We start from the raw sequence: 26,231 nt of genomic DNA, 5'->3' as shown, positions 1-26,231 counted from the left end.
TTGCTCCTTCCAGTTTCAGGGAGAGGGAATTAATGGTTTTGGAGCACTTTCTATGTGCTTTTTATACATTGTGCTATGCTGTAATTGTCACAATTCCATGACATACAAGTGAATTCTGGAATCTAAAATAGCTATGTAGTAAAGGAAAGGCTTTGGAATCATGAAGATTGAGGTATCGATTCTGTCTCAGCCACCGAGAAGTTATTACTAGTTCATTCATTCCTTTCTTCATTTACTCACTATTTATTGAACTCCTGATAGACATTCAAACTCTGTCATAGGAGGTGAAGATGAAAAACATAATTCTTATTTTCAAGGCCCTTACATTTGAGGAATGGAATAGGGAAATGAAATTCTTAGACTGTATCATTACAACGATAGATCTAGCTACAGGTTATATTATGAAAACCTTATGATCTTTCACAATTTAAGTAAAATGAGCCTTGGAGTCTTCATTTGTAAATTAGGAATAATTATACTTTACTTCTAGGCACAGTGGCTAGCACCTAAGGGATTAGTATTGCAATGCCCACTATTCCAGAGAAAGGCTTTTGTGCCCCCTTTTTCCTTTTTGCAAACTAAAAACAATAAGTGATCCTTTAACAAACTGGATTTGAAGGCTTATGATTCATTTTATACATAACTTATTACAAAAATAACAGATATGAAAAGAAATTACTCAAAATCTCACCATCCTAGAAAATCAACTATTTTCATTTGCCAGCCTTGTTCCCCAGTTTTTGTCTGTTACAAAGCTGTATATATAATACATATATATATATATATATATATATACACACACACACATATATACATATATATACACAGCCATATATAGATGTTACAAGGTATATAATATTTATAATTTCTGATGGCTGTGAAAAATTAATTGACTGGATTCCTGTAATTTGCTTAACCATTCCCGTATTGTTCCACATTTCTTTTGAGAAGCAGGGTTCTCAAAATTCAGTGGAGAGAATGAAAACTTTGAAAACAGGAACGTCCTAAGTTTGAAATCCACACTTACTAAGTGACCTTGGGAAAGTTATTTAACCTTTTTAAGATTGTTTGACTGTTTTGAAGAAGGTGGGTTTTAATAGGGATTTTGCTTTTATTCTGTATTTAGAGGTGATTTGTATAAAGCTCCTGCCATAATTTTAGTATGATTTTAAATATGTAAGTGATTAAGCACCTTTCACACATAAAGCTCATTTAATCGTTTGTGCTATTTTCTGAGGATAGTCTTATAAATAGGATTACTTGGGTCAAAGATTATGAACATTTTTATGGTATTTAGAAATTCATCTCAAATTGCTTTTCAAAAGGCTTCCTTCAATTACACAGCTGCTAGCATCACACATTGCATCAGACTTACCTTATGGCCACCATAGGTATATTATTACGTGAAATCTTTGTAATTCATTGTTTTAATTTTCTTTCTGTGTACTTTGAACATTTTTTCTTTTTGAATAGTAAGTCTCGTCCGTAGGATCGACAGCTCAGGGCCACGTGGGCTGCGGACCGCACAAGTGGACTACAACTCCCAAGGTTCTCTGCGAGCGCGCCGACAGGAAGTGGCCGGAGCATCTCCCGCCTCCACGCCGAGGAGAAGAGGTTCTATCCGGGGCCTTGGCGCTTCTCTTTCCTTTCGCGCCGGTTGCCGCTGCGGAGTGCGGCGGGTCCATGTGCGCAGTGAGCGGCGCTATTCCTGGCCCAGTAGCACCCGAGTCCCGGGTTTGACCGCGTCCGCCCTGCGATGGACCCGAACACCATTATCGAGGCCCTGCGGGGCACCATGGACCCAGCCCTGCGTGAGGCCGCGGAGCGCCAGCTCAATGAAGTAAGGACGCCGGGCTGGCGGCGGCGGCAGGCGGCGGGCGGGCGGACTCTGGCAGGCCGAGCCCTCTGGGCCTGGCCAGAGGCGCGGACGGCGTGGCCGAGGGGCCCAACTGGAGGGGTGGGGCGGGGACCTGACAGCGAGTGCCATGCCAGGGCCCTGAGGCTGCTGCGGCGGCGGCGGCGGTGGCGGCGGCCAAGGCAGCCTTTGCGTTGGATCCTGAGCTGGGCCTCTGGCTGCGGTCGAGGCATGAGAGCCGGCTGAGGCGAGGCGGGCGTGACGGGCTGGACACATGGCTGGCTCGGGTGGCCGGCCGCCCTCTGGATCATTCCCAGCTCGTTCCTCGCGCCCAGGAGGGGGCGAAAGTCACCGGGAGGTTTTTCAGACGTTTCCGGGAGCAGTCTCGCTGGCGCCGGATTTGGAGGGGCTCCTGGGAATGCAGAGCTGATCCACTGGGGGCTGCGCCTGTCAGCTTGTCACTTAACTGGGCTGATCGGTGACCTGCACAACTTTCTCTCCGGCCGAGCTGTTGGGGAGCGCCTTCAGAGGCGAACCCCCGCCTCTCTGGCCGGGTGAGGGTAGTGCGGATACCTAAAGGAGTCTGATTCACTGCTCTTTTACTCTAATAACGCCTCAGTCGGGGAGGCAGGGCGATGTATTGAAGAGTGTCAGGTGAAGTGCACCCTTCTAGGTAGAGCTGCACCACTAATTTCTTGACTGACCTTGGGCAAGTCGCTCAATCTTATGATGCTGAGTTTTTCCCATTCATAAAATTAGGCCACAGCGTTGCTGGAACGGTCAAGGGAGACTGTAAGAGTGCCTTGAAATGTGCCAAGCTCCATATGAACTTCTTTTTTCCTCATATTTTTTGGGGAGACCACCCTTTGGAAAACAGCCTTATTATGTGGGTACTTTATTGTACTATCTTCAGTTTCGTTCTTTGTTTCTGAATTTCAGAAACTTATATTCTAGTGAGTATTTTAAAGACTTCTTAAAAGGATCGCTGTCACTTCCTATGCCTTCCTATGTATTTGCCCAGCTTTAGTGAGGTTTAGTGTACTCTTTTTTTTTTTTTTTTAACGTAAAGAGAAGTCCCTCTTTAAAAGAGAAATTCAGTTATTTTATACTCTTAACTGATAGGTACGTAATTAAACAGCATTATTTATATTGACTTCCAAGAGTATTTCTAATTGAATATCTTCAAGATACAATTCTGTTTTAAACATCTCTGGCCTCAAAGAACTAATATTTTAGGACCACCTACAGAATTTAGACAAACTAAGTGTAAGATTATTTCAAAACAAAAAGTTAAATCTATTTTATGTGTAAATAAAACCATTAGATCATGCCAAGAGTGATGCTTAAATTTCTAGGCTCAAAGTCACCTTGGGAGGTTAGCTTTCTTTTGGATATAAAATAGTAAGTTGAAAGAAATCCCCACTTTGAACCATTACTAAACTGTGGAGGGAGATATGGATCACTTTTTATTTTGATTTGTTTAGTGATTGACAGATTAAGATGAACATTATTTTGTTCATAATGTGTTTATGCATATAAGTCTTGAGACACTAAAAGTTTAGTAATAGTGATTTCTACCATTACTTTACCCTAAAGCACATTATTTTGACTAAACATACTTGTGTGTAATTATTAATTTTAAAAATTATTATTTGAAAAAATTGGTTCCTTTGTGGAAAAATTGAATAATATGCCCTGCAAATTTGAAATTTATTCCTCTATGGGTATTGAATGTTGAGTTGTAGGTACTCATGTCTTGTAGTAGAGATCTGGGGTAAGTATTTCACAAGCTAGTTTTGGGGAGATAAATAATCAAAATAATATTCAAAGCATTTTTTACTTAACTGTTAAGCTCCTGTTAGGGTTTTGGAATACTCCAGAATAGTGAACGCTGCTTACCTTTTCTGTCGAAGAAAACTTGATATTTGGTCCGTGTTTCTGTGATTGTTAGCTATTTACATTTTGCAAATTTCTTTCAATTATTGCACCTAGATTTTTTTCAGTAATTTTCCTTAGGTAACTTTTCTATTAATTAGAATATTTATTCTCATTTCTTATCTTGATTCCATTTTAATGAAATGCTTTCGTTTGAATACTTTTTGCCTTGACTTCCTTGTGGCAGAACTTTGATTTAGGAAATATATCCCAGATAAGTCTTCAAGAAGCTTGACTGTAGTGAGAATAAGAAAGTAACATTTTATTTCTGACAAGCTCTTGCTTTGGATAAGATAGGGTAAACCGATCATTCTGTGATGTCTCATTCATTGAAGTTACATCTTGATTCATTTAGTTAAAGAAAAAGATCAGTTGACATTTGAATGGATCTCTTCAGCTAAGTGAAGTAATCACTAACTGTAAAAATTATAAATGTTATCAAAGCATTATAGTGCAGGTAGTTTAAAAACGAAACAAAAGTGCGCTCATCTTGTAGTGATTCCATCTGCTTGTAACCCCCTCCTAGTCAGTTATCTCCTAGACTTGTTCTGTCACTTCTATCAACTGTCTCCACATCCATAAGGAGCGATCTGACTACCACACTCTCTATCTTCCTTCTCTTATTTTTCTCTATAGTACTGATTTATCATATGTATTTTGCTTATTGTTTTCCCCAGTATAATTTTTGAATTTCATGAGGTCAGGAATTTTTGTCTTTTGTTACTGCAATTCTTTGGTTGTCGATGGTAGGCTTTACTGTCTATAGATAACAATATAGGCTTTGGATCTCTTGTACCACGTCCACTTCAAGGATTTTTAGGGTGTTTATATGCTTTTTTATATTACATATAGATAAAATTAAACTTTCATTAGATTGTTAAAGACACAGTAGGGACACTCTTTTTGGCAGATATTTTCAAGATACATCTTATTTAGTATTCCCTACTGACTTACTGTGTAATATGTTACAAATTTTTATCTTTCTTGAACTGCTGTTATTATTTGGAACCCACTGTTCATTGTTGTATCACAATTTGAAATATCTTCCATCTAACAAGCTTTGCCTTAAAGATTGAAGAAAATCATTTAAAAGTATAAGTATAATTGAAAACTCCCTTAGCCATTTGATTTTTTTTTAGCTACTGAAAGATTTTTATACTTGCTGGAGGATATTAGAAAAGTTATTTAACCTCTAAGCATCATTTTCCTTATGTGTAAGATGAAAGTGGTAATAGTATGGTATGTCATTTTGTTGTGTGTGTTGAGTGAGATGATGGATGTAAACATTTTGGGAAAGCATTTGGCACCTATTAAGTTCTCTCCACATTATTTGAACTATTGTTTAAGTGCCAGTTGATTAACCAATTCAATAGGCAGTACATTTCATTTCCTATCTCCATTTACTAACTTAGTAGTTGTACATATCAGTGGAAAATGATCAGCACTAAGGGAGAAAGAACACAAGTACATATTATTTGGACACTGAGATCACTAGTAGATAGCATTATTGCAGCATGAAAATTGGCACTGTTATAAGCACAGTGCCTGGCACATTATAGGCTCTCAGTAAATATTTGTTGAATGCAAAGAGAAATGAGTAAGTTAGAAATGTTAAGAATACTCATCTTTGAGTTGTTAAAATAGATTTGTGTTACAGAGATCTGTCACTTATTTAAATTTTAAGCTATGTATTCTAGTATATGTAGAAGTGCAATTAAAATTATTTAGGTACTCTAGAATATGCATTTGGTATTCTTTCATTCAACATTAACTGTTTCTTACATTTGAGAGACTGCTCTTGGATACAAGGACTGTCCTTTCCTGCCTGTATGCACATGCTGGCACATGTACACACACACACACACACTCAGAAATACTTGTTTCTTCATTTGTAAGAAAAAAATAACTCTGAAGGTTTTGGCAGATTACTATAACAGACATTAATGTCTCTGCTCTCTTCTTGCTTTAGCTGCCAGCATTCTTCAGTGGAAAACTTTCTATATGCAGACCTTTAGTCATACTGCTCATCTCCTTCTGTTAAGCTCTTACAACCTGAAACTAAAATTTTTCCTAACCATAAATCTCATTTAAATCTCTTATAAACCTTCAATTCCTAAGCTTAATGTGCTATAAAATGGTTATGTAGGCAGAAATGCTGCTTTTTCAAATGCTTTCTGTGAAAAAAAGTAAGAGGACTTAGCTTTAATAAGTTTCTTGATATTTTGTGTTTATCTTTAAAATTCATGAGCTTCCTAAGTCATATCTGGAATCTTCACAGATGATTGCTATTACTACTGGAAGTGATATATTTATTTATAAATGGTTAACTTTATTTTATTAAAGGCTTATGAACTGTTTAATTAATGAAAATCTTAGATCTGGAGAAATGTAAAGTGATAACACGTTTATGGGACGATTTGGCATGTCTAGAAATTCAGCAAATATTTATGAGAGTATGGTATATATTTTTGGAAGACAAAGTATCTTGTAGTCTGAGCAGGTAACATTCCTTAATTAGAAATATCATAAAGTAGATACTGTTAAGAATTAGGAAGAGGGAAAGTCCCTGGATTCTTGGACTGTTAGACAGGAAGGTATTCAGTGACACAGCATGTTAAAGATCTGAAAGAAAGATAATACCATGTAAATATTTATAAGAAAGCAATTTTCTTTTTCAGACATAGTTGTTGCATATATTATTTTACTTACTGTTTCTGTCTGTGGCACATTAACGATAAGCTTGATTCAAAGTGGGTTTTTCTTTTAGTCACTGAGTAATTTGTGGGGTGGACTGGCAGGCTACCCATTAGACCATGTCCATTTTGGGGACTTTGAGAAACAGGGAAAAGGAGGCTGAAGAATTGTGCATAACAGTGGGAGGAAGTCGAGAAAAGGAAGTAAGTAAGAAGATTGGTGTTTGAGGTAACTTAGTTTCCTTTTACTTTAAATAAATTTCATAGATTTTCTACCAGTAAGCATGAATTTCTTTTATAATAAGTAAAAAGCTATTAGAAAAAGAAAGGATTGTTGACATTTCTAAATGAGGGAAGTTAAAGTAAAATGAAGACTTTGGCTGGGGGATAGGTGGGGAGCTTTTAAAATATTGGTAGCTTTGGAGAAAACAAATTTCTTATTGCAAGGTTAGTGAGTGAAATGCTAGTAAGGGGGCAGGAATAAGATTGTAGGCTTAAAGGGAGTAGGGTCAGGGGCATTTGTTTATGAGATATGTATTTTTTCTTTTTTTATAGTTAGACTTGGGGAGTAGGGGAAACTGTGGGGTAGAAGTTTTTCAGGCCTGTTATTAGTTATTAAAGTAATAATAGTTTTCTACCTATAATGTTTTATTGTCTATCTTAGAATTACATCCTTCATACTGGTTCAGGACCTTATCTTCCTACAGCATAGATCTGATCATGTAAAAACTTCCCCCAAAAGTTCACACTTAATAAATTTTGATGTGGTCACAATTTACGTATTCATTTTTGTCTTTCACTGTTCGCTTTCATTCTCTGTCTCTTTAACATAACCCATACTTCTTTTCCTTTTAAAAATCTTTTCTCTGCTCTCTGTGGATTCACGTTCTTTAGGGTCTAATAAAAAGTGACCTGTCAGTCTAATTAGAATTAGTCTCCCGTCCTACTTTATAGTGGTGATCTTTTATCTCTATAGTATCTGACACTTTGTAAGTACTGGTAAGTGGAGTTAAAGTAGATAGAGATGGAGTTGGGGCTATTGAAGAATTTTGATGAGGTGGGTTAAGGATGAATGTTGAATTATCTGGGCTGATGAGAATAATTAGAAGGTAAGAAATTGTTTAGAAAGGTAGTTTTTTGTTATGGTTAACAGTTTTTAAACCTGAGTATTAGCAGTTTTACCTCAACTAATGGCATATAATGACCCATCTGTTGCTTTAGTTCTCCTGGTTCTTTGCTAGAAGCCTGCAGCTTGAAGAGGGACCTATAATTAGTATTAGCATCCAGAAGTTACATTTATACTTTGACTCATATGAAAGATTTATTGTAGCATCTTCTGAAGCCTAATCAGTATTTGCCGAACTGTTGACAGTAACACCATAATTACTCACATTTTAAGGGGTTTATGTGATTAAAGATTGATGTTAGTGATATTTTAACTTAAATTTATTTTTTAAATTATGAAATTACAAAGATCTTTAAAATATATGATAATTAATAGCTGTAATAATAGTTACCATGTGAATTTAGAAATTCTTCTTAATATGTGATAGTTTGTTATATCCAAGAATGCCAGAAAGTTGTTGATTAACCAGTGGTTGAAATAATATTTTTTTCCTAATTTGAACAGTTAATATATGTCTTTATTTGATTTGTGTTTTATAATTTTACAGATCTGTGGGCCCTTTCCTTCCTGTTTTTAAACTTTATTTTGAGGTATAATTTATGTACTGTAAACTTCACTTGTTTTAAGTGAAAATTAGTGATTTTTAGTAGATTTATTGAGTTGTACAACTATTACCACCACAATCCGGTTTTGGAACATTTCCATTATCCCAATATGATGCCTCTTTCCAGTTTATGGTAATTCCCAGCCCAGCCCCAAGCGATGGCAAATCTACTTTCTGTCTCAGTTTTCTTGAGGATCTGATGTCTGATACTTAGTACTAATTTAAGTCCATTTGTTAACCTTCTTTGGGAGAGTATAAGGCTTCCTGCATTAGAGATTTCAGTTGGATGGGGCCAGTAGATAGATGTCCCAGGTTGAGATTGTTTGTGCTAATCCCACTGACAGTATCCTTTCTTACCCTTAGTCTAGCTCAATTGTCTGAAAGTAACACTTTTTTTGTCAGTTGCACTTTTTAAATTTATGCTGGAGTGTTTTAGAAGGCATTCAAAGTGACTTAAAATAAGAGTAATAAACTGATAAGTGCTTCTTTCAATGTTTAGTTTTGTTGATTTTTTTAAAAAAAATTAATGTGTTGAATTCAACCACTTTAGTATCCAGTTCAATAGTTTTTAGTATATTCAGTTACACAGCCATCATGACAAACTTTAGAACCTTTTCATTACCCCAAAAAGAAACCCCATTCCTCCCTGACACCCCCAGGCCATACTAACTGTCCATAACCTATTCTGGAGATTTCACATAAATGAAGTCATACAATCTATAGTCTTCTGTGACTGTCTTCTTTCATACAGCGTAATGTTTTTGAGGTTCATGCATATTGTAGCGTGTATCAGTACTTCATTCTTTTTATTACTGAATAATGTTGCTTGTATATATGGATATGCCACATTTTGCTTATCCACTCATCAGTTGATGGACATCTGGGTTGTTTCCACTTTGGGGCTATTATGAATAATGAATGTTCAGATAAAAGTAGTCTTGAATTTTTTTCTTTTAATTGAGGGATAATTTATATATAATACAAAACTCAAAAATATGCACATCTCAGTGAGCTTTTACCTAAGTATCACTCTCCAGATGAAGATAGATTGATAGATAAAACATTCCCATAGGCCTAGAATTTTTGCTTGAAACTCTTCCTAATCATACCTTTCTCCAGATTACCATTATTCAGACTTCTGTTAACTATAGATTGGACTTGCCTGTCCTCAAACTTCATATTAATAGAATCACATGCTGTGTGATATAGTCTGCCTTCTTTCTCAACATGTTTTTGAGATCTATATTATTGCTTGATTCCATAGGTTGGTTTTATTTTTTTAAGTTGTTGTATAGTATTTCATTGTACAACAATTTATTTATACATTCACTTGTATTATTATGGACTTAAGCACTTACTTCTTTTGGATATATAAGGGTGGAATTGCTAGGCTGTAAGACAGGTGCGTGTCAGATACTTAATCATTGTACCGTTTTATACATCCACCAGCAGTGTGAGTTCCATTTTTTTAATATCTTCACCAGTGCTTTGCACATATTGTTTTGGGTTAGGACTGTCTTGTCCAGTTGTACTGATTCTTTTGTATTTTGATTGCATATATTTGCTAATTTTTGTTTTGGAGTGATTAACTCTTCCTCAGATGTTGCAGATTTTTTTCATCATTATTTATACTGATGGAGGGAGCTTAAAAAGTTTTACTTTTTATCTCTTTGACACTAAAACTATTTCATGGCTTTCATCTTTTGATATCATGCTTAGGTTTTTCCCACCAAGATGTTAAAAAATATTTACCTTGGTTTCCTTCAAGTACTCTTCTGATTTTTTGTTTGTTTTGTTTTATTTAAAGCTTAAGAAGTTAGAAATTGGTAAAGGTCCTTTGTTAATGTAACATTTATGTAGTACCTTTTGTGCTATAGGAAGATACAGTGAGGGGCATATGTTCACTTTTAACTCACATATAGCTAATTATGTGTCCAGCCAACAAAAACAGTGGTGCTTTGTGTGGTTTTCATTGTTTAAAAGTGACTCCTAAACACAAACCAACAATTTCACTTGGGGTTCCAATTATAGAAAGCAGTCTTTTTTAACTCAGAAGGAAAGGCTTAGTTTTGGGAACTTCAAGAGAATGTTGTATATATATATAAAAACAACGTGCTGTATTTTATGAGTGATTAAAGGAACTAAAGTAATTTGACAAAATTGGTTTATGTCCTACTGACTTTAGAATATACTTTCTGAGAAAGATGAGATTCTCTTGTGTATGGGTTTGTAAACAACATAACATTTAGTGTGTCTTGATATTTGCTCAAATATTTTCTGTATATATTCCTTGGAGCTAGCCTGTGAAGTAGATTTTGTTATACTAATTTTGTAACTTTGATCTGCTGAATCAATTTGCTCAAAAGTTAAAAAATGTAGGGACTGACATCCCCTATATTTATTAACTGATTCTAGCAGTTCATTCCAGGAGTTCATAATTTGATGCAGGATATAAGATATATACTGTAATACTAATGTCCTAAAACATGCCATAGTAGTGGCCTTTGTGGGCTTATCAGTCTACCCCTAAAATATAATACACTTTTTTGTCCTGCACTGCCCCTAGGTGATTACAGCTACTTCCAAGGCACTTTTTTTGTTGTTGATTCATTTATTCTTTTAATAAATATTTGAATATTTTAAATGCCGAACATAAGAGGAACTGGGTATACAAACAATAAAGTCCCTACTCCCAGTGGAGCTTGAAGTCTAATAGGAGAGGCAGATATAAAGCCACTCTATGGATATAATAATTGTAAATATGTAATAAGTATTATGAAATAAAAAACCTTGGCGCTTATGAGAGTAATAGGGAGCCCATAGTGATCAATGAGGAAATGCTTCTTTAAGGGAATGTTTCAGCTGAGATAAAGAATGTGAAGTTATGGACCAATTAACTCTGGTGAAGCATTAGAGAGAAGAGTGTTGTAGGTAGAAAGTCACAGCATGTACACAGACTCTGAAATGGGGTAATATGTTTGTTGTTGAAAGAACCTAAAGAAGGCTGCTAAGGTGGGGCAGTGGGGGATGAGAAGGTTTCTTTCAATGAGGCTGAAGAAATGAGCAGGGATAAGATAATACGTGGCCTTTTAGGCTTAGGAAATAGAGTAGAAAATTGTTAAAAGGTTTGTTTAAAGGGGATTAGTTTAGAATTTTGAAGATCATTGACTACGAGATGGATAATGGTTGGCGGGGGTGGATAATCTTCACTTGGACTAGGTTGGTGTTAATGGGAATGGAGAAAAAGGATATATTAATTATACAAGCATTTTGGATATAGAATTGACAGGGCCTGATGTATTGAATTGGGATAAAGAAAATTGAAGTATTAAAGATGAGATTCAGTTTTCAGACGTGAATAACTTTGAGGGTAGTGATGACAGGGTTTGGGAGAGATGATACAAGGAAGCCGAAACACAGCTTTTAGGGAAAAAGATGATTTGGACATAATTTGAGAATCCTGTGAGCTAACGAAGGTAGGGATGTTGAATAGGTCTGTTACAGTGATCTGGACTGGAAATAACATATTTGACATATTGATAGAATTTAAAGATAGGCGTTGGATGAATTCAGCTGGAGAGTAGAAAAGATAGTCTAAGTCCTGGCACCAGGTTCTAACATTTGTAGATAGAATGAGAAATGAGCCAAGGAGCATGAGAAGGTACCAGGAAAAGTGGTGTATGAATTACATAGGTGTTTCAAGAAAGTGATAGTGGTTAACTGTTCAGATCTATTTAGAGTACTGGAAAGTGTAAATTCCTCCCCTTCATCTACCTAACTGTTTCTGTTCATATCTTAAATTTAAGCTTTACTTCTGGGTTAGGAGTTGTACTTTTGGTTTTTCCATAGTGTCTTCTACTTCCATTTACCTTTATTATCTTGTTTTCCTTCTCTGTTAAGTTTCCATGAGGTCATTGGAGCTTCATTTTCTTGTTCAACCCTGTATTCTCAGCTTGAGGCATACTGTCTTATGCCAAGAACACCTAAATAAATAATTTGTAGAGTGACTGAATGAATGAAGTATCACTCTGGGTCTAATGTGGAAGACATTTTTTATATCCAAAGGGAAATTTTTCTGTTTGTAGAATGAATGAAAAGTCTGTAAAGAGGAAACTTTAAAAAAAAATCACTATTGTCCATGTGAACATGTGTGGAAAAATACTAAAGCTTGGACTGAAAGGAGATGACATTATACCTGGTGGTTATATCAGAGGAGAGGGAATGAAACTGAGAAAACATACAAGAAGGGATTTCAGTTCTTTTTAAAAAATCAAAAGCAAATATGACATTTAGGAATTAGTAAGTAACTCTTTTGTACTGTTAATGAAACTAACCCATGATCATAGCATAAAATTTGGAAAACAGAAAATATATAGACTAGCTCCTCTATTAATCCCATCACCCCAGATATAACTTACTGGCATTTTTGGTGTATTTCATTCTTTTCTGTATATGTTGCATTGCATATTCATATAAATATACTTCCTAAATGATCATGATATAGTTTGTATCCTACTTTTACTGTATGTTCAAAGCTGTTCATTGTTAATATTCTATTGAACTGTAACGTGCATGCAGAAAAGTGATCATGAGGGTATAGCTGATTAATTTTCACAAACTATACACTTTTATAAAATAGCCATATAAAGAAATAAAGCATTATTAGCACTTTGGGAACCACCCCTCAGGCTATTAAGTTTTACTGATTTAGTTTTTGTCTAGCTACTTAATAGAACGTCTCTATGGAGAAATTATTACTCAAGTGGGAAAATAGGTTATCACAGAAGTCAGTGTTTTTAAACTGCTGCCACCTGTGTAGGTTAAGGATGCCAACTGGGATAAATGGAAAATGCAGTGGTATCAGGCAAATACAAACATCTGAAAGTTTTAGGAGTTCGGTTACTGAATTTTTTTGAGTTCCTTATACATGAGTGATAAAAAGTAAGGCTGGGACCAACTTGTGGAGGAGAGCCTTTTGTACTAGACAAGTCATGAAATAGAGTACTGTGAATATTTACTTTAAGAAATTTAAAATGTTTTTGTTTGTAGGCACACAAGTCTCTGAATTTTGTTTCAACACTGCTTCAGATTACTATGTCGGAACAACTGGATTTACCTGTGAGACAGGCAGGCAAGTTTTCTGAATTATCTTGTTTGATGTATGTAAATAATATTGTTTAAAAGGTTCACAGTTGAATAGCAGAAGTATCTTTAAAGGCCCTTCAGTGATTCTCCTTCCTAAACATTGGTTTGCCCTCATGTGTTTACTACAAGCTGCTGCAAGTGCCTTGACATTTGGTGGCAGAGTTTAAAGGAATGTGATATTTCATTGAATTGAAAAAGAAGCTGGAAAGAATTTGAGGGGGTTTATTAAAAGATTCTCACTATCCCCTATTTCCTTCCATGATGGATGATTCTAAGATAGAAACCTTTTTTAATGCAATTGTTCCTTATTGCTATTTGCTATTACTGTTTTGTTTTAACTATTTAAAAGGTACTATTTCTGACTCGTGGACATAGAAAACAAACTGGTTACCAAAGGGGAAAGGAGAGGGAGGGATAAATTAGAGTTTTGAGATTAACAGATACACATTATTATATATAAAATAGATAAACAACAAAGACCTACTGTATAGCACAGAAAACTATTCAGTTTCATGTAATAGCTATAATGGAAAAGAATCTGAAAATAGAAAAATAAAAGGCACCATTTCTTAGTTCCAGTTTTAATAAGATATTGAGTATCAAATGAAATCTATGAACATGTGGCATACTACTTCTGATATTATCTGTTAGTCTGAAGAATAATGTAATTCACATCTTTAATGTCTTGTTACTTAATTTATTAGCAGTAGGAAATATAAAGTGCCAATAACTTCACTATTCTAGAAACGCCAGTTATATTCTGGGGTTGTTTCTTCCTGTACTTTTTCCCTATACCAATTTTGTTAAAAATTTTTTTCCCTTGCTTTCTTTATTTAATGTATAATAATCATTTTCCTTTACATAGTGTTAGTCTTAAAATGTATATTTTAATGGCTCAATAATTAACCATAATGTGCCAGTGAACCATTTCTCAGTTTAATCTCAGGTCTGTTTGATTAACTATTGTATTCCCAGTGCCTAAAGTATTGCCTGACACACTGAAGATACTCAGTAAATGAATAAATGAATATAAGTTGCTTATGATTTTTTTAATTGGTATATAAGTAGCATGAAAATGGAACATTTTTTTGTGCCCATAAAATTCAGTAATTTCACTGGACCCTGGTCAGCAGTAAATCTTTAAAAAAATTTTCTCATTAAATAGGATAAGGTTATTGTGATTATCTTAACTATCATTTCTTTTAACTAATGAAGTTGACATTTTCCCATTTATTTTTTTTAGATAAGAATTTTTGCCTTTAAATCTCGAATTTTTACTAAAATGTTGAAAGTGTTTGGCTTTTATGAGGGATCCTTAACACGTTAGAGACTTGATTATGTGTGTTAGTAAAATTAAATTCCACTAGAAAGTTGTTTATTAGTATGTACAAAAACCAGAAGCAGCCAAACTATGGAATTGGTCTAGATTTTAAAAATACAATCATTACTTTAAAAATTACATTCTTGTAATAGTAGAATGATACTCTGTAGTGCATAGCGTATGGTGGTTTCATCTGCTAGAGTTTGAAAGATTCGTTCGGTCTTTGTAGCAGAGTTCAAGCATTCTGGATGGAGTAGACTGAATCATGAGATTCTTGCAGTGCACTTCTCACTTATTTATGTGTTTTGTTGGACCAAATAATTTTTAAAATACTGAATCAAAATTGTATAAAGTATATATAGCCAATTCCTTTGTGCATTATGATAGAAATACTCAGAGGCTGTATCTGGAAGACATAGGGGCTGTATCAAGTCTTAATTTATCTTCGTTCTGTTTTGGAGCTAAAGAATAAAATGGTATTAATTTGAAATAAGTCAGTTCCACATACTGAGTCAGTGTTCTTTACTGTAGATGTGGTTTATCTTAAAGCTTTTGTTGAAGGTTATTTTAATCTGTAGTTACAATTTTTTTGAAATGCTATAAGATGGGGTATTTTAATTTCCAAGATAAAGCAAAATAGAATATAAGAATCGTAATTATATCAGTTACTCTTATTTGAATAGATACAGGACTCCAGGTAAGAGTTAATTACTAATCAGAGAAGAGTCAATGTTTTGCAGAATTTAGGAATTAGTTAATTTTGAATAATTTCCCTTTCCTGTACACCCTGTACATCTGTGATTGAGGAATCTCATTTGGGTGGAGAAGGCTGGGTAAAAAGCATTGTTAGCAAGTTAGTTCAGTCAGAGTTAATTAGTGATGTACAGGATGGCAGTATGAGGACTGAAAGAAAATAGTAATCTTTAATTTCTGAACACAGCTAATTCTGCCATAAAGTAACATGAATTTAAAGTGGTGTGATTGTGGTGTATGATTGAAAGGCTTAGATTTATAGTCTAGACTGTAGTTTTTCTGTGATAAAAAGGACAGCCATTATGTGTCTTGGTCACTCTGCTGTGACAGAATACTGTAGACTTTATGGCTTACACACAGCAGGAGGCTGGGAGTCTAAGGTGGAGGCTTTGGGAATTTCACAGAACCTTGTGTGGTAGAGGGGAGGACGTTCTCCGGGGTGTCTCGTACACGGGCGTTAATCCCATTCATGAGGACAGAGCCCTCATTACCTGATCACCTACCAGAGGCCTCATCCCTGCATCACATTGGGGGTTAGGGTTTCAGTATGAATTTGGGGGGCCACAAACATTCAGCCTACATAGCAGGGTTATTAATTAGAGAAACTATCAGTATGTGTATGTGGTTTTGTTTTTAGAGGCTTCATTTAGAAAATGGATTTGGTAAAATTAAATTGCTTTCCTATGGAAAACAGATGAAAAATATTATGTATAAATGGGATATAAAATGGGATATAAAAAGTTTTGTTCATAGTGTGTTTACTTGCAGGATCTCTTAGGCTATACATTTAATAACTTTGTGAGTGATTATTGTAGCTGAGCATTAAATTTGTTTTGATTATAAACTTTTAAAATAATAGAATGCAGTATTTTGATTTTCAAAAGAATAATTTTACTAGCAATGGCTGGTCTGAAAGAAATATATTGAAGTGTGGACACAGGGATATTCACAGTTCTTTCACAGTAAATACACTTTTGTCAAACTGATCTATATTTTAGGTGTTATCTATTTGAAAAATATGATAACACAGTATTGGCCTGATCGGGAAACAGCACCAGGGGACATATCCCCTTATACTATTCCAGAAGAAGATAGACATTGTATTCGAGAAAATATTGTAGAAGCCATTATCCACTCTCCTGAGCTCATCAGGTATGTATATATTTTAAACTTAACTATTGTTGCAGGTATGTAATTTGCATGGTTTGGGAGGTGTAGAAGGAGGTATTTTCGAAACATAAAAACCTGTCATTTTTGTAGCAGAAAACTTAATAAATGCTGTTACAGGAGAATTCTTTTGTTTTCTTACTGCAATTTAATTTTACATTATAAAACCAAAAACTTTAAACTTCATGTAAAACTTGTGAAACATATTTTGAGCAGATGAAAGGAGGTATAGAAAGTTATAGAATGCTGTCATATACTTTATAGTGGATGGTCTTTTTTGGGGGTGGGGTGAGAGGGTAATTAGGTTTGTTTATTTGTTTTTAGAAGAGGTACTGGGAATTGAACCCAGGACCTCATGCATGCTAAGCGTGTGCTCTACCACTTGAGCTATACCCTCCCCCTTGTATGGCCTTTTGATATTTGAAAGTTCTTGTTTTTTACATGATTTTATAGAATTTTTAATGAGAATAGTTGAAGTTCTAAGTGGAACTTCTCAGTTGGTGATAGGTGTGGAAAATAAAATTACCTTCATTTGTAACATTTGTTGGGTTTCTTTTAAATTGGTAGTGACAGTTTTTGCTCAGTGACCTGTTTTTTCTAAACAACCTTTTTCTTTGTGTGAATTAGCAAAACTTTATCTAGGTAACATTTCTTCCTCCTTATTGTTTATTTTTGAATTTCAGGGTACAGCTTACTACGTGCATTCATCATATCATCAAACATGATTATCCAAGTCGCTGGACTGCCATTGTGGACAAAATTGGCTTTTATCTTCAGTCTGATAACAGTGCATGTTGGCTAGGCATTCTTCTTTGCCTCTATCAGCTTGTGAAAAATTATGAGTAAGTGTCCCTCTCAATTCCTGTAGAGTTTTAAGAAGTGGAAAAAGCTTGGGAGATTTAAGCTAATTGGTTTGAACATCTTATATATATTAAAATTAGTGAATTACATGTTGATTTTAATTGTATTTTCTTTTGAAATAGTATTCTTCTGATTCTGCAGTCTTTTCTGTTGATTCAACTATGAAACTCCTTGTGCCCTTTTTCCTTAAACATTATTTGTTTCCCTATTCAAAACCCAGGTTATCTCTAGCTCCTCAATATGGGCTCCTAAGTTTGTGCTTGAAAAGGCCTAAAGATAAGCTTCCCCCCCCCCGAATACATTGAACATTAGAGTTATTATTTCTGACTTTCTGTGATTTTTATCTTAATTTGGGTTCTTGATAAGTTTCAAGAACCTACTTAGAATTCTTTAAGAAGAATATGGGGATTTCAATGATCAGTTTTAATCATTGTGTTTGAAGGATTCATAGTCACCTGCTTCTGTGTTTGCATATTTGAGTAAATTATAGTTCACGTAAGTAGTATTGGTAAGAAAGATTTAGGGATCATTTTAGACCTGGGTTTAGGGACCAGAAAAAAATCGAACCTTGAAAGTTGAGGTATAGTACTAAAAGTAGTAAGCCAGATGTTGCAGAGATTTTCTCTTAAGTATATGGTGAACGTGGTGAAATTGGTAGGCACTTGAAAGTTTTGATAGAAAATTATGAGGAAGGAACATTTACACCATGATGGTGACTTTATTTCCAGTTCTAACAGCTACACAGATGCCATTGTGAGCCCTCTAATTCTGGGACTTGTAGTTAGCCTCCGACACCCTTTTTGGGTCCTAACTCAAAGTGGCTGATGAACTGCTGCTTTTGTTCTGAGCAGGAGAGAAATATACCATTTACAGCACTGGTACTGGTGTTTTCTTGTGTTCCCACCAGCTACCCATCTTCCTGCTAAGGAATGTTCCAGCTGTTGCTCCAACCTCTGTCAGAGTGCCAGTTGTTGTAGTTCTGGTAAGTGAGTGACCAAAATGAGAGAGAATAATGGTAATAAGCTGTCATTGTCATCGAGGAGGTTCAAGTCTCTCCTGTCCTATAATCTTAGCAGGAGAGAGTGTGACAGGCATTTTTTTTAAATGGGAGACATAGGAGGCTGCTACAGTATTGGAATTCCAGTTCATTTTCAGCCAGTGTTTGATTGTGGAGCACAAGGTTTTCACAAGGGATCTGTGTGGACTGAAGCATTTCTAAGAAAATTCATGGAGAAATTGAAAGTTGTGGTGGCCTTCAGGAGCATAGATCCTCAGGAAATGCTTGTCAGTTGAAGGAGCATAGAAGGAACATTTGAAGAGGAAGGCATGTCACACCACACAGAGCAGTATGAACAAAGTAAGAAAGGTACAGAGGTAGAAATGATACACTGTTCGTAGTGGGTAGTGAGGAGACCACTAAATGGCATGGATAACTTTTGTTGAGAGATTGGGATCATTTTGGATTGGTAAGTTGGGATCGTGTTAAAAAGAGAATTTTGAATGCCACGATGGGGAATTTGCATATGATCTTTCAGATACTGATGAAGCATTGACTTTTTTTTAAATGGAAAAGCGATGGGCTAGTATTTGAGAATTTCCTATGAGCATGGTTCACCAGATTGACAAACTGTCTTGTGGTAGTACGCTTTTAAAGTGTCACATTTTCATGCTTTCAGAAACTTGCAGGTCTTATGGAATAGTATTTGTTTTCTTCCATAAATTACTTTCATACCCATTAGTCTGGATTAGCAACTAGTAACCACTCAACTTCCAGTCCACTACTCAGTGTAGAGAAGGAGGTAGGAAAGAAGAATGTCCAACATGGAATGGGCATTCAAACCCTCTTAATGTGGGTAATCACCTGGGTTGGATAACAGAGAGAGGTGCATAGTATCATATAGTTCTCACTTTATTGTTAAAAGGAAGTTTTGTCAATAATTAATATACTTTGTCTAATCAGGTTGGAAGTACAAATGGCTTCCTTTTGTAAATTGTTTTTGTTTTATTGACTGAAAGAAATGTACAGATAACCTTTCAAAATGTATGCTAGGTGTAATTTCTCAGTACACTAAAATAATATTTAAAACAATCTGTCAGTTAATTGTTTAATAATATTAATCATTATTAGTGTGAACATTTCTCTTGGTGTTTTTTATTCTTAGAAGTTTACTCCGGTTCTCATTTCAGCCAGTAAGAAAAAAGAATCAAGCCTTTTAAGAGCGTACTTTAACCTTTTAAAAGTGTTCTCAGATATTCAATTTTTGACATTTTCTCCCTTCAGAAAAGCTACCAGTAGATAAAACTGGAGGCTGGTAGGGAAAACCAATTATTTTAAAATTAAAAACAAACAAACAATAGACCTTTTAACATTACTGTTAAAATGCTCTGGAATCTATATGGGGGAGTGTCTCAGTTAGTCAGCAATTCTTTACCCATATCCTTGGAGCAAAATGTGATTCAGAATTCAGGATTTTTCTGAAAAGGTAATCAGAAGGTTCACATAATACATGTTGTGTAACACTCATATTGAAATGTACCGTACCAGTACCCAGAGGTCAAACACATTATTATATCTGCTATAAAATATGTGAATATTCACTCCAAAATGGGATAAATAGAGATCATAAATAGCCTGTTGAGATCAGGTTTTGTTGCCAAAAAGGTTACAAAAAAACTGATTTATACTGCTTTTCGAAGTAGAATATCTGCTTTATAGATGCCACTTCTGCCTTAATGCTCTTGATAAGTAATTTATTTAACGATGATAATATATAATCTGTTTCATATTGATAAGCTGCTAATGTTTAAAAGCCATATTATTGTAGTTTCTCAGTTGTATCACTATTCATAGTTAGAGCATAGTGAAGTGGTTAACAGGGCAGATCCTGAAGCCGCTGAGGTTCATACCTAGACGTATACACTGGGAAAGATACTTAACTTCTCTGTGCTTCAGTTTCCTCTGCTACAGGGGTGAGGATACTAATGGGACCTTAAAGAGTATTTACCTCATAATAAATGCTCAGTAAACTTAAGATATTGTTATTATTTGAGGTTTTTCTCAAGTTGCTTTTGCTTGTGGTTTGATTCCATAGGTTTTTCTTTTTCTTTCTAGGAGTATAAAGTTGCTTAGGAAGTATTTGCTTATATTTGTATGAACAGACAAATAGTTTAAGTTTATATGTCATAAATATGTAAGTAAAATTGTGAGTAAATTCTCACAGAATTAGTTTGTATTCCTACCCAAAGGTATAAGAAACCAGAGGAACGGAGTCCATTGGTAGCGGCAATGCAGCATTTCCTGCCAGTTCTGAAGGACCGATTTATTCAGCTTCTTTCTGATCAATCTGATCAGTCTGTCCTCATCCAGAAACAGATTTTCAAGATCTTCTATGCCCTTGTTCAGGTAATTTTATAAAGTAGTTTTTACATAAAAAGTCAGCCTATCATTTGCCACCTTGAACAATGATAAAGAATTTCAGCATCTGAATAATTTCATTTGAAAAACTAAATTAAGTGAATGATTTGCTAATTAGATATAAATTGCGAAAATTATAAATACATTAAAAGTCTAACCAAGCACACTTTCCCGAATACAGAAACAACTCTAATAAACCTTAAATTATAAATAAATGGTTAATCTTAAATTCTCTTAAACTATCCAACACTGTTTACAAAATTAGTAAAAAATTTTTATCTTTCAACCTTAAGAGTTCACGAGTCTGAAAATCAGTTACTCAATTAGAGTTTACGTCGTACATTTGCTCTGATATGCCAAATATACAGAGATTGTCCCAATTATTACAAAACCTATTCCTGAGCTTAACACAAAAATAACTAACACTGTGACTTGACTGGTACACAGTAATGGGCTTTATTATCTTTGTACCTTGTTTTAAATCTTCCTGGGATAAAAGATCCCACTAAGGAAATTGTTGTATCTATATTTGCAGTGGACTGTAATTACTTATGAAACAGAGTTTTTGACTAAGATTAAAATTCTGGTTCTTTTTGTGCCTTATAAGGCATAAAAATATTCATCTCTTCTACGAGGACTTTGGTTCATTTCATATTATTACTTATTTTTTAAAATCTCATTTAAAATAGACCTGTGACTTTACTTCCACTAAAATTATTATAACTGACTCACTCCACTGTTTGGTTGGATTTTTCATGTCTTTGCTAGATCTTTAAAGATAATCTAATATCTCCCTAATGGCTCTTTCTTATTTAATTATTTAAAAGTGATTTGGATAGACAGTATCTATACTGTTAGCCTTTTTTCCCCTGGTAGAATCACAACTTTTAGATTATAAAAATAAGTTTTTTATTAATTGTTCTACGGCATAGGACCCACTTAATTTTTTGAGGCTAGCATATCCTGAATTCAAATATAGTCCTGTCTCATTTGTGAAAATAGAGGTCCTAAAATCCTAAGTAGTATATTAATTTTATGAGCCTGCTTTTAAGAAAAACTCTAAGAATACTAGAATAGAAATTTCCTTATCTTGATAAAAGATGTTCCCTAGAAATCCACATTAAATACCATACCTAATGGTAAAAATAAGATACATTTCCAGTAATTTGGGAATAAGACAAGGATGCCTACTGCCTTTGCCACAGTTTACATTGTAGATAACAAACCATATCAGCCAGATGAGAAATTTGCTTATGTACTAGAAACAGGAAATGCGAGTTGAATGAAGTACTTTTTGTAGATTTTGTGAAGACTAAAAGAAAGTTGGATTTTCTTTTGTAAGGGTCTAAAAATAATTGACTCTTGATTTTAATTTAGTATACACTACCACTGGAGCTGATAAACCAACAGAACCTGACAGAATGGATAGAAATTTTAAAGACTGTTGTGAACAGGGATGTACCTAATGTAAGTCTCTGTGTGTTCTCTTGTATCATTAAACATAAATATTTAGTTACCTTTTGAGAATTTTAACTGACATTTGTTTACTATTACATTCTTTATGAACTTATAATTTGTGATGCAGATTTTTTAAAGAGAAAACCTTTCATGTGTTTACATATGTGCATATACTAAGTGAAAAATTGTAAAGGGTTATTTCTTACGTTATTTAAGTGCTTGTATCTTTGTTTATTCCATCGTAATTCTCTTTTCTTCAGTTTTTAATTTAGTTCATAACATGTATCACCTGACACAACTTTTTTTCTTGTGATGAGAACTTTTAAGATCTCTACTCACTTAGCAACCTTCAGATAAATAATACAGTATTGTTAACTACAGTCACCATGTTGTACATTACATTCTCAGAACTTTTTTATCTAACTGGAAGTTTGTACCTTTTGACCATCTCCTGAAATTTACTGTGGTAATCATTTCACAGTATATACAGACATTAAATCATGTTGTACACCCTAAACTAATGCAATGTTATATATCAATTATATCTCAAAAAGAAACAAAGATTCGATAAAAAAAATTAAAGAAACAAAGAGCCCATAGCTAGATTTTAGCCTGCTAATTTGGTAGGCACACATGAATAGGGGAAGAATTTGATTTACAGGTTGGTCAAACTTTGTAGTTAGTAATGTTATTTGCTTTTTAAATAACAACTTTAAAGAGATATAACTCACATACTATAGCATTCACCATTTCAAAGTGTACAATTCAGTGGTCTTTAGTATATACAGAATTGTCTCTATTTTTTCCACATTAATGACAATTCGTAAAATAACTACAATTTTTCAATATAACCTAGTTTTCTAGAGAGGTAGGGAATTTACAAGTCCTGAATACCTAGTGTGTTTTAAGTTCTTTTACATACCTTACTTATTTAATCTTCAAAAAACATCCCTCTGAATTTATTTTAAACAGAGACATGGGAAGGTTATGTAATTTATCCAACATAACTTTATTAGTGGATAAGTGAGACCAACTTACTGTTTTGTAGTTTATTGCTCAAACTTTTATCTTAAAGAAAATACAGAAGAAATAAATAGGACATCTCCCATTGCGTAGGAAACTAATTTGGTTGGTTATTTTCTGTACATATTTAACTTAAAGTTATATTTTATATTTTTTTCTTATAATTTATAATAATAAGGATGCATATATAAGTAAACATTTTGGTGAGTTATGACAGTCATAGGCATCCATGTAATGATCACCTAGAATGTTTGCTCATGACTGGGTCTAGTCATTCCTACCATCAGCACCATTCTGATTCCTAGCACCATGGATTAATTTTACCTTTTCTAGAACCTAATATAAAGGTAATTTTTATAATTTTTTGTATCTGCCATCTTTTGTTTAATATACTTTATGGTATATTCATGTTGTGTTATGATAGTTTGTTCCTTTTTATTGCCAAGTAGTATTCCATTGTATGGATGTCCTACAGTTTATTTACAAGTTAATAGACATCTGGGTGGTTTCAGGATTTTAGTATTACAAATAAGGCTGCTATGAATGTTCTTACATTAGTCTTTTTGTGGTCTTGTCCTTTGCAACTAAGTAGTGAAGCAGTGAAAGTCCCCTTTATATTTAAATAAGGCTTTGTACTTTTCCAAATCTAGCCTTTTATTATGAAAGGCCGACATTGGAGGAGCTTTAATGTTTTTGTGAATCTGTCTCACCTCATGCTGTTCTTTTAGATTATATCATCTCTTACTATCATTAAATAAATGTCTCTTTAAAGGCAACACTTCAAGTTGAAGAAGATGATAGACCTGAATTACCATGGTGGAAATGTAAGAAGTGGGCTTTACATATCTTAGCAAGGCTTTTTGAAAGGTAAATTCTTTTCAGTATAGGATGATTTAAGTTTATTTTTTCAAGCATTTGGTTTCATAAGTGCTAATATAAAGCATTATAAAGACATAATGGGTATGTTAATGTTCTTTTAGATATGGAAGTCCTGGCAATGTTTCCAAGGAGTATAATGAATTTGCTGAAGTATTTCTGAAGGCGTTTGCTGTTGGTGTCCAACAGGTAAGATTAAGATAATTTTTCCAAGTAGAAACATGGCATTACTGGTTAATTTGTCTTTCTTACTTCTAGCTTCTTTGGCATCAAAAGACTGTATGTAACAGTCTTTAACATTTTGAACCCTGCAGTAATTCTCAAGTGCTTTTGGTCTCAGGACCTCCTTATGCTCTTAAATTATTGAGAATCCTGACAAGTTTCCATTTGTGGGTTATAATTAGTGATATTTACCATATTAAAAATTGAAGCAAAATTTAATGGTATTAATTTATTTTAAAATAATAATAAACCTATTATATATTAACAGAATAAGTGGTTTTTAATTTTGGGGGGGATGGTAGTTAGGTATGTATGTTATGTATGTATGTATGTATTTTTAACAGAGGTGCCACTGATTCAACCCATAATAACATTAGCATTATTATGAAAATAGTTTTGACCTGTCACACCCTCTGAGACTACATTTTGACAGTTGCTATTCTGAAATACCAAGGGAAATTAGACCTGTTGGCAGACATTTAAATAAGTAGGTTAATGGTTTGGGTAAAATTTTCCTAGAAGTTGATTTTAACGATAAAGTGCTGTCTCAGCATGTTGTGGAATGTTCAATAAGTAGCATATGGTTTTCTTTTCTTTTTATACTTAATCAGAAGCTAGTCCTTTGACACACAATATTACTTCAATTTGTTTAAATACCTTGGGAATAAATACGGTTCTCTGATACATAATTTCTTGAAAGGACATGGTTGTGAATTTTATGGCGATAACCTGGGTAATTGTCATATATTTTTGCTGGCTTGTAAGTGGTTAAACTTACTATTTGAACTTTGGTTTTTGATCAGAAATTTTTTTTCAAAGGTTTTATTGAAGGTGTTATATCAGTACAAGGAGAAGCAATATATGGCTCCTCGAGTTTTACAACAAACCTTAAACTATATTAATCAAGGAGTTTCTCATGCTCTCACCTGGAAGAATCTGAAGCCTCATATACAAGTAATAAATAATTTTCTATCTGAACTGTTTTTCTAGAAAATGTAATAGAAATAACATTAATTAGCAAGAAGGTTGGAAAGAATTCATTTTTTGTTGAATTGTGTTACTCGGTCTAGTTTCGATAATTGTTTTGAGTATAATAGAAAAATGATGCAACACCTTGACAAACATTAGAAAAGGTATTTTGTGAGCAGTCAGATTATCTTTTAATCTGAAACTCTTATGTTTAAACTTGCCTTTAAGTTCTGACTGTTGGACCATGATTAGTTAACATTTTAGTCATGTAATTTGGAGTATTTCACCAGATTAATTTCAGGGATAATAGACTTACGTATAATTTCTATGAGTAGTTTATTTGCTTTATTTGGAACGGTAGGATTTGATGGACTAAAATTTCATATTATATTTTTTTGAATATTTAATTGCTACCTATGTGCACATGTGTTATTTTATAATTACGTGTTGCAGAGGGTAAGAATGTGTTTATGCTGATAGTTGATCTGAAAATGCATTAAATGCTTTACTAAAGTTTGATATTAAGCTTTGAAACACATTTAACTCTATAACACATAAAACCGCATAATGAATTACTTTTGTTTTAGCACTTTTAACAGAAATTTGAAGGTTTAAATTTGAAGACTCACTTAAGGTTGTTACTTTCTTAATTTTTAAATTCCAGGGCATTATCCAAGATGTTATTTTCCCATTGATGTGCTACACAGATGCTGATGAGGAACTTTGGCAAGAAGACCCTTATGAATATATACGCATGAAGTTTGGTAAAGAATTTTCACTCTTTTAGAAACAAGTATATAGGTAGTTA

General features: G+C 34.1%; 1 protein-coding gene across 1 annotated transcript in view; it reads left to right on the top strand.

Annotated features, from left to right (window-relative positions):
- Positions 1 to 1,592: 1,592 nt before the first annotated feature.
- IPO7 (importin 7) overlaps positions 1,593 to 26,231 on the top strand; it is a 39,542-nt gene continuing 14,903 nt past the window's right edge. The window contains exons 1-10 of the mRNA XM_010964884.3: positions 1,593 to 1,840; positions 13,263 to 13,344; positions 16,431 to 16,584; positions 17,283 to 17,441; positions 20,707 to 20,863; positions 22,253 to 22,342; positions 24,129 to 24,223; positions 24,337 to 24,421; positions 25,274 to 25,408; positions 26,088 to 26,187. Coding sequence (XP_010963186.1) covers positions 1,757 to 1,840; positions 13,263 to 13,344; positions 16,431 to 16,584; positions 17,283 to 17,441; positions 20,707 to 20,863; positions 22,253 to 22,342; positions 24,129 to 24,223; positions 24,337 to 24,421; positions 25,274 to 25,408; positions 26,088 to 26,187 — 1,141 coding nt within the window. The 5' untranslated portion in view covers positions 1,593 to 1,756. The remainder of the gene's footprint in view (positions 1,841 to 13,262; positions 13,345 to 16,430; positions 16,585 to 17,282; positions 17,442 to 20,706; positions 20,864 to 22,252; positions 22,343 to 24,128; positions 24,224 to 24,336; positions 24,422 to 25,273; positions 25,409 to 26,087; positions 26,188 to 26,231) is intronic.

Source organism: Camelus bactrianus, chromosome 10 (genome assembly GCF_048773025.1).
Source record: "Camelus bactrianus isolate YW-2024 breed Bactrian camel chromosome 10, ASM4877302v1, whole genome shotgun sequence".
Classification (NCBI taxonomy): domain Eukaryota; kingdom Metazoa; phylum Chordata; class Mammalia; order Artiodactyla; family Camelidae; genus Camelus; species Camelus bactrianus.
This window is presented reverse-complemented; position numbering and strand designations above follow the sequence as displayed.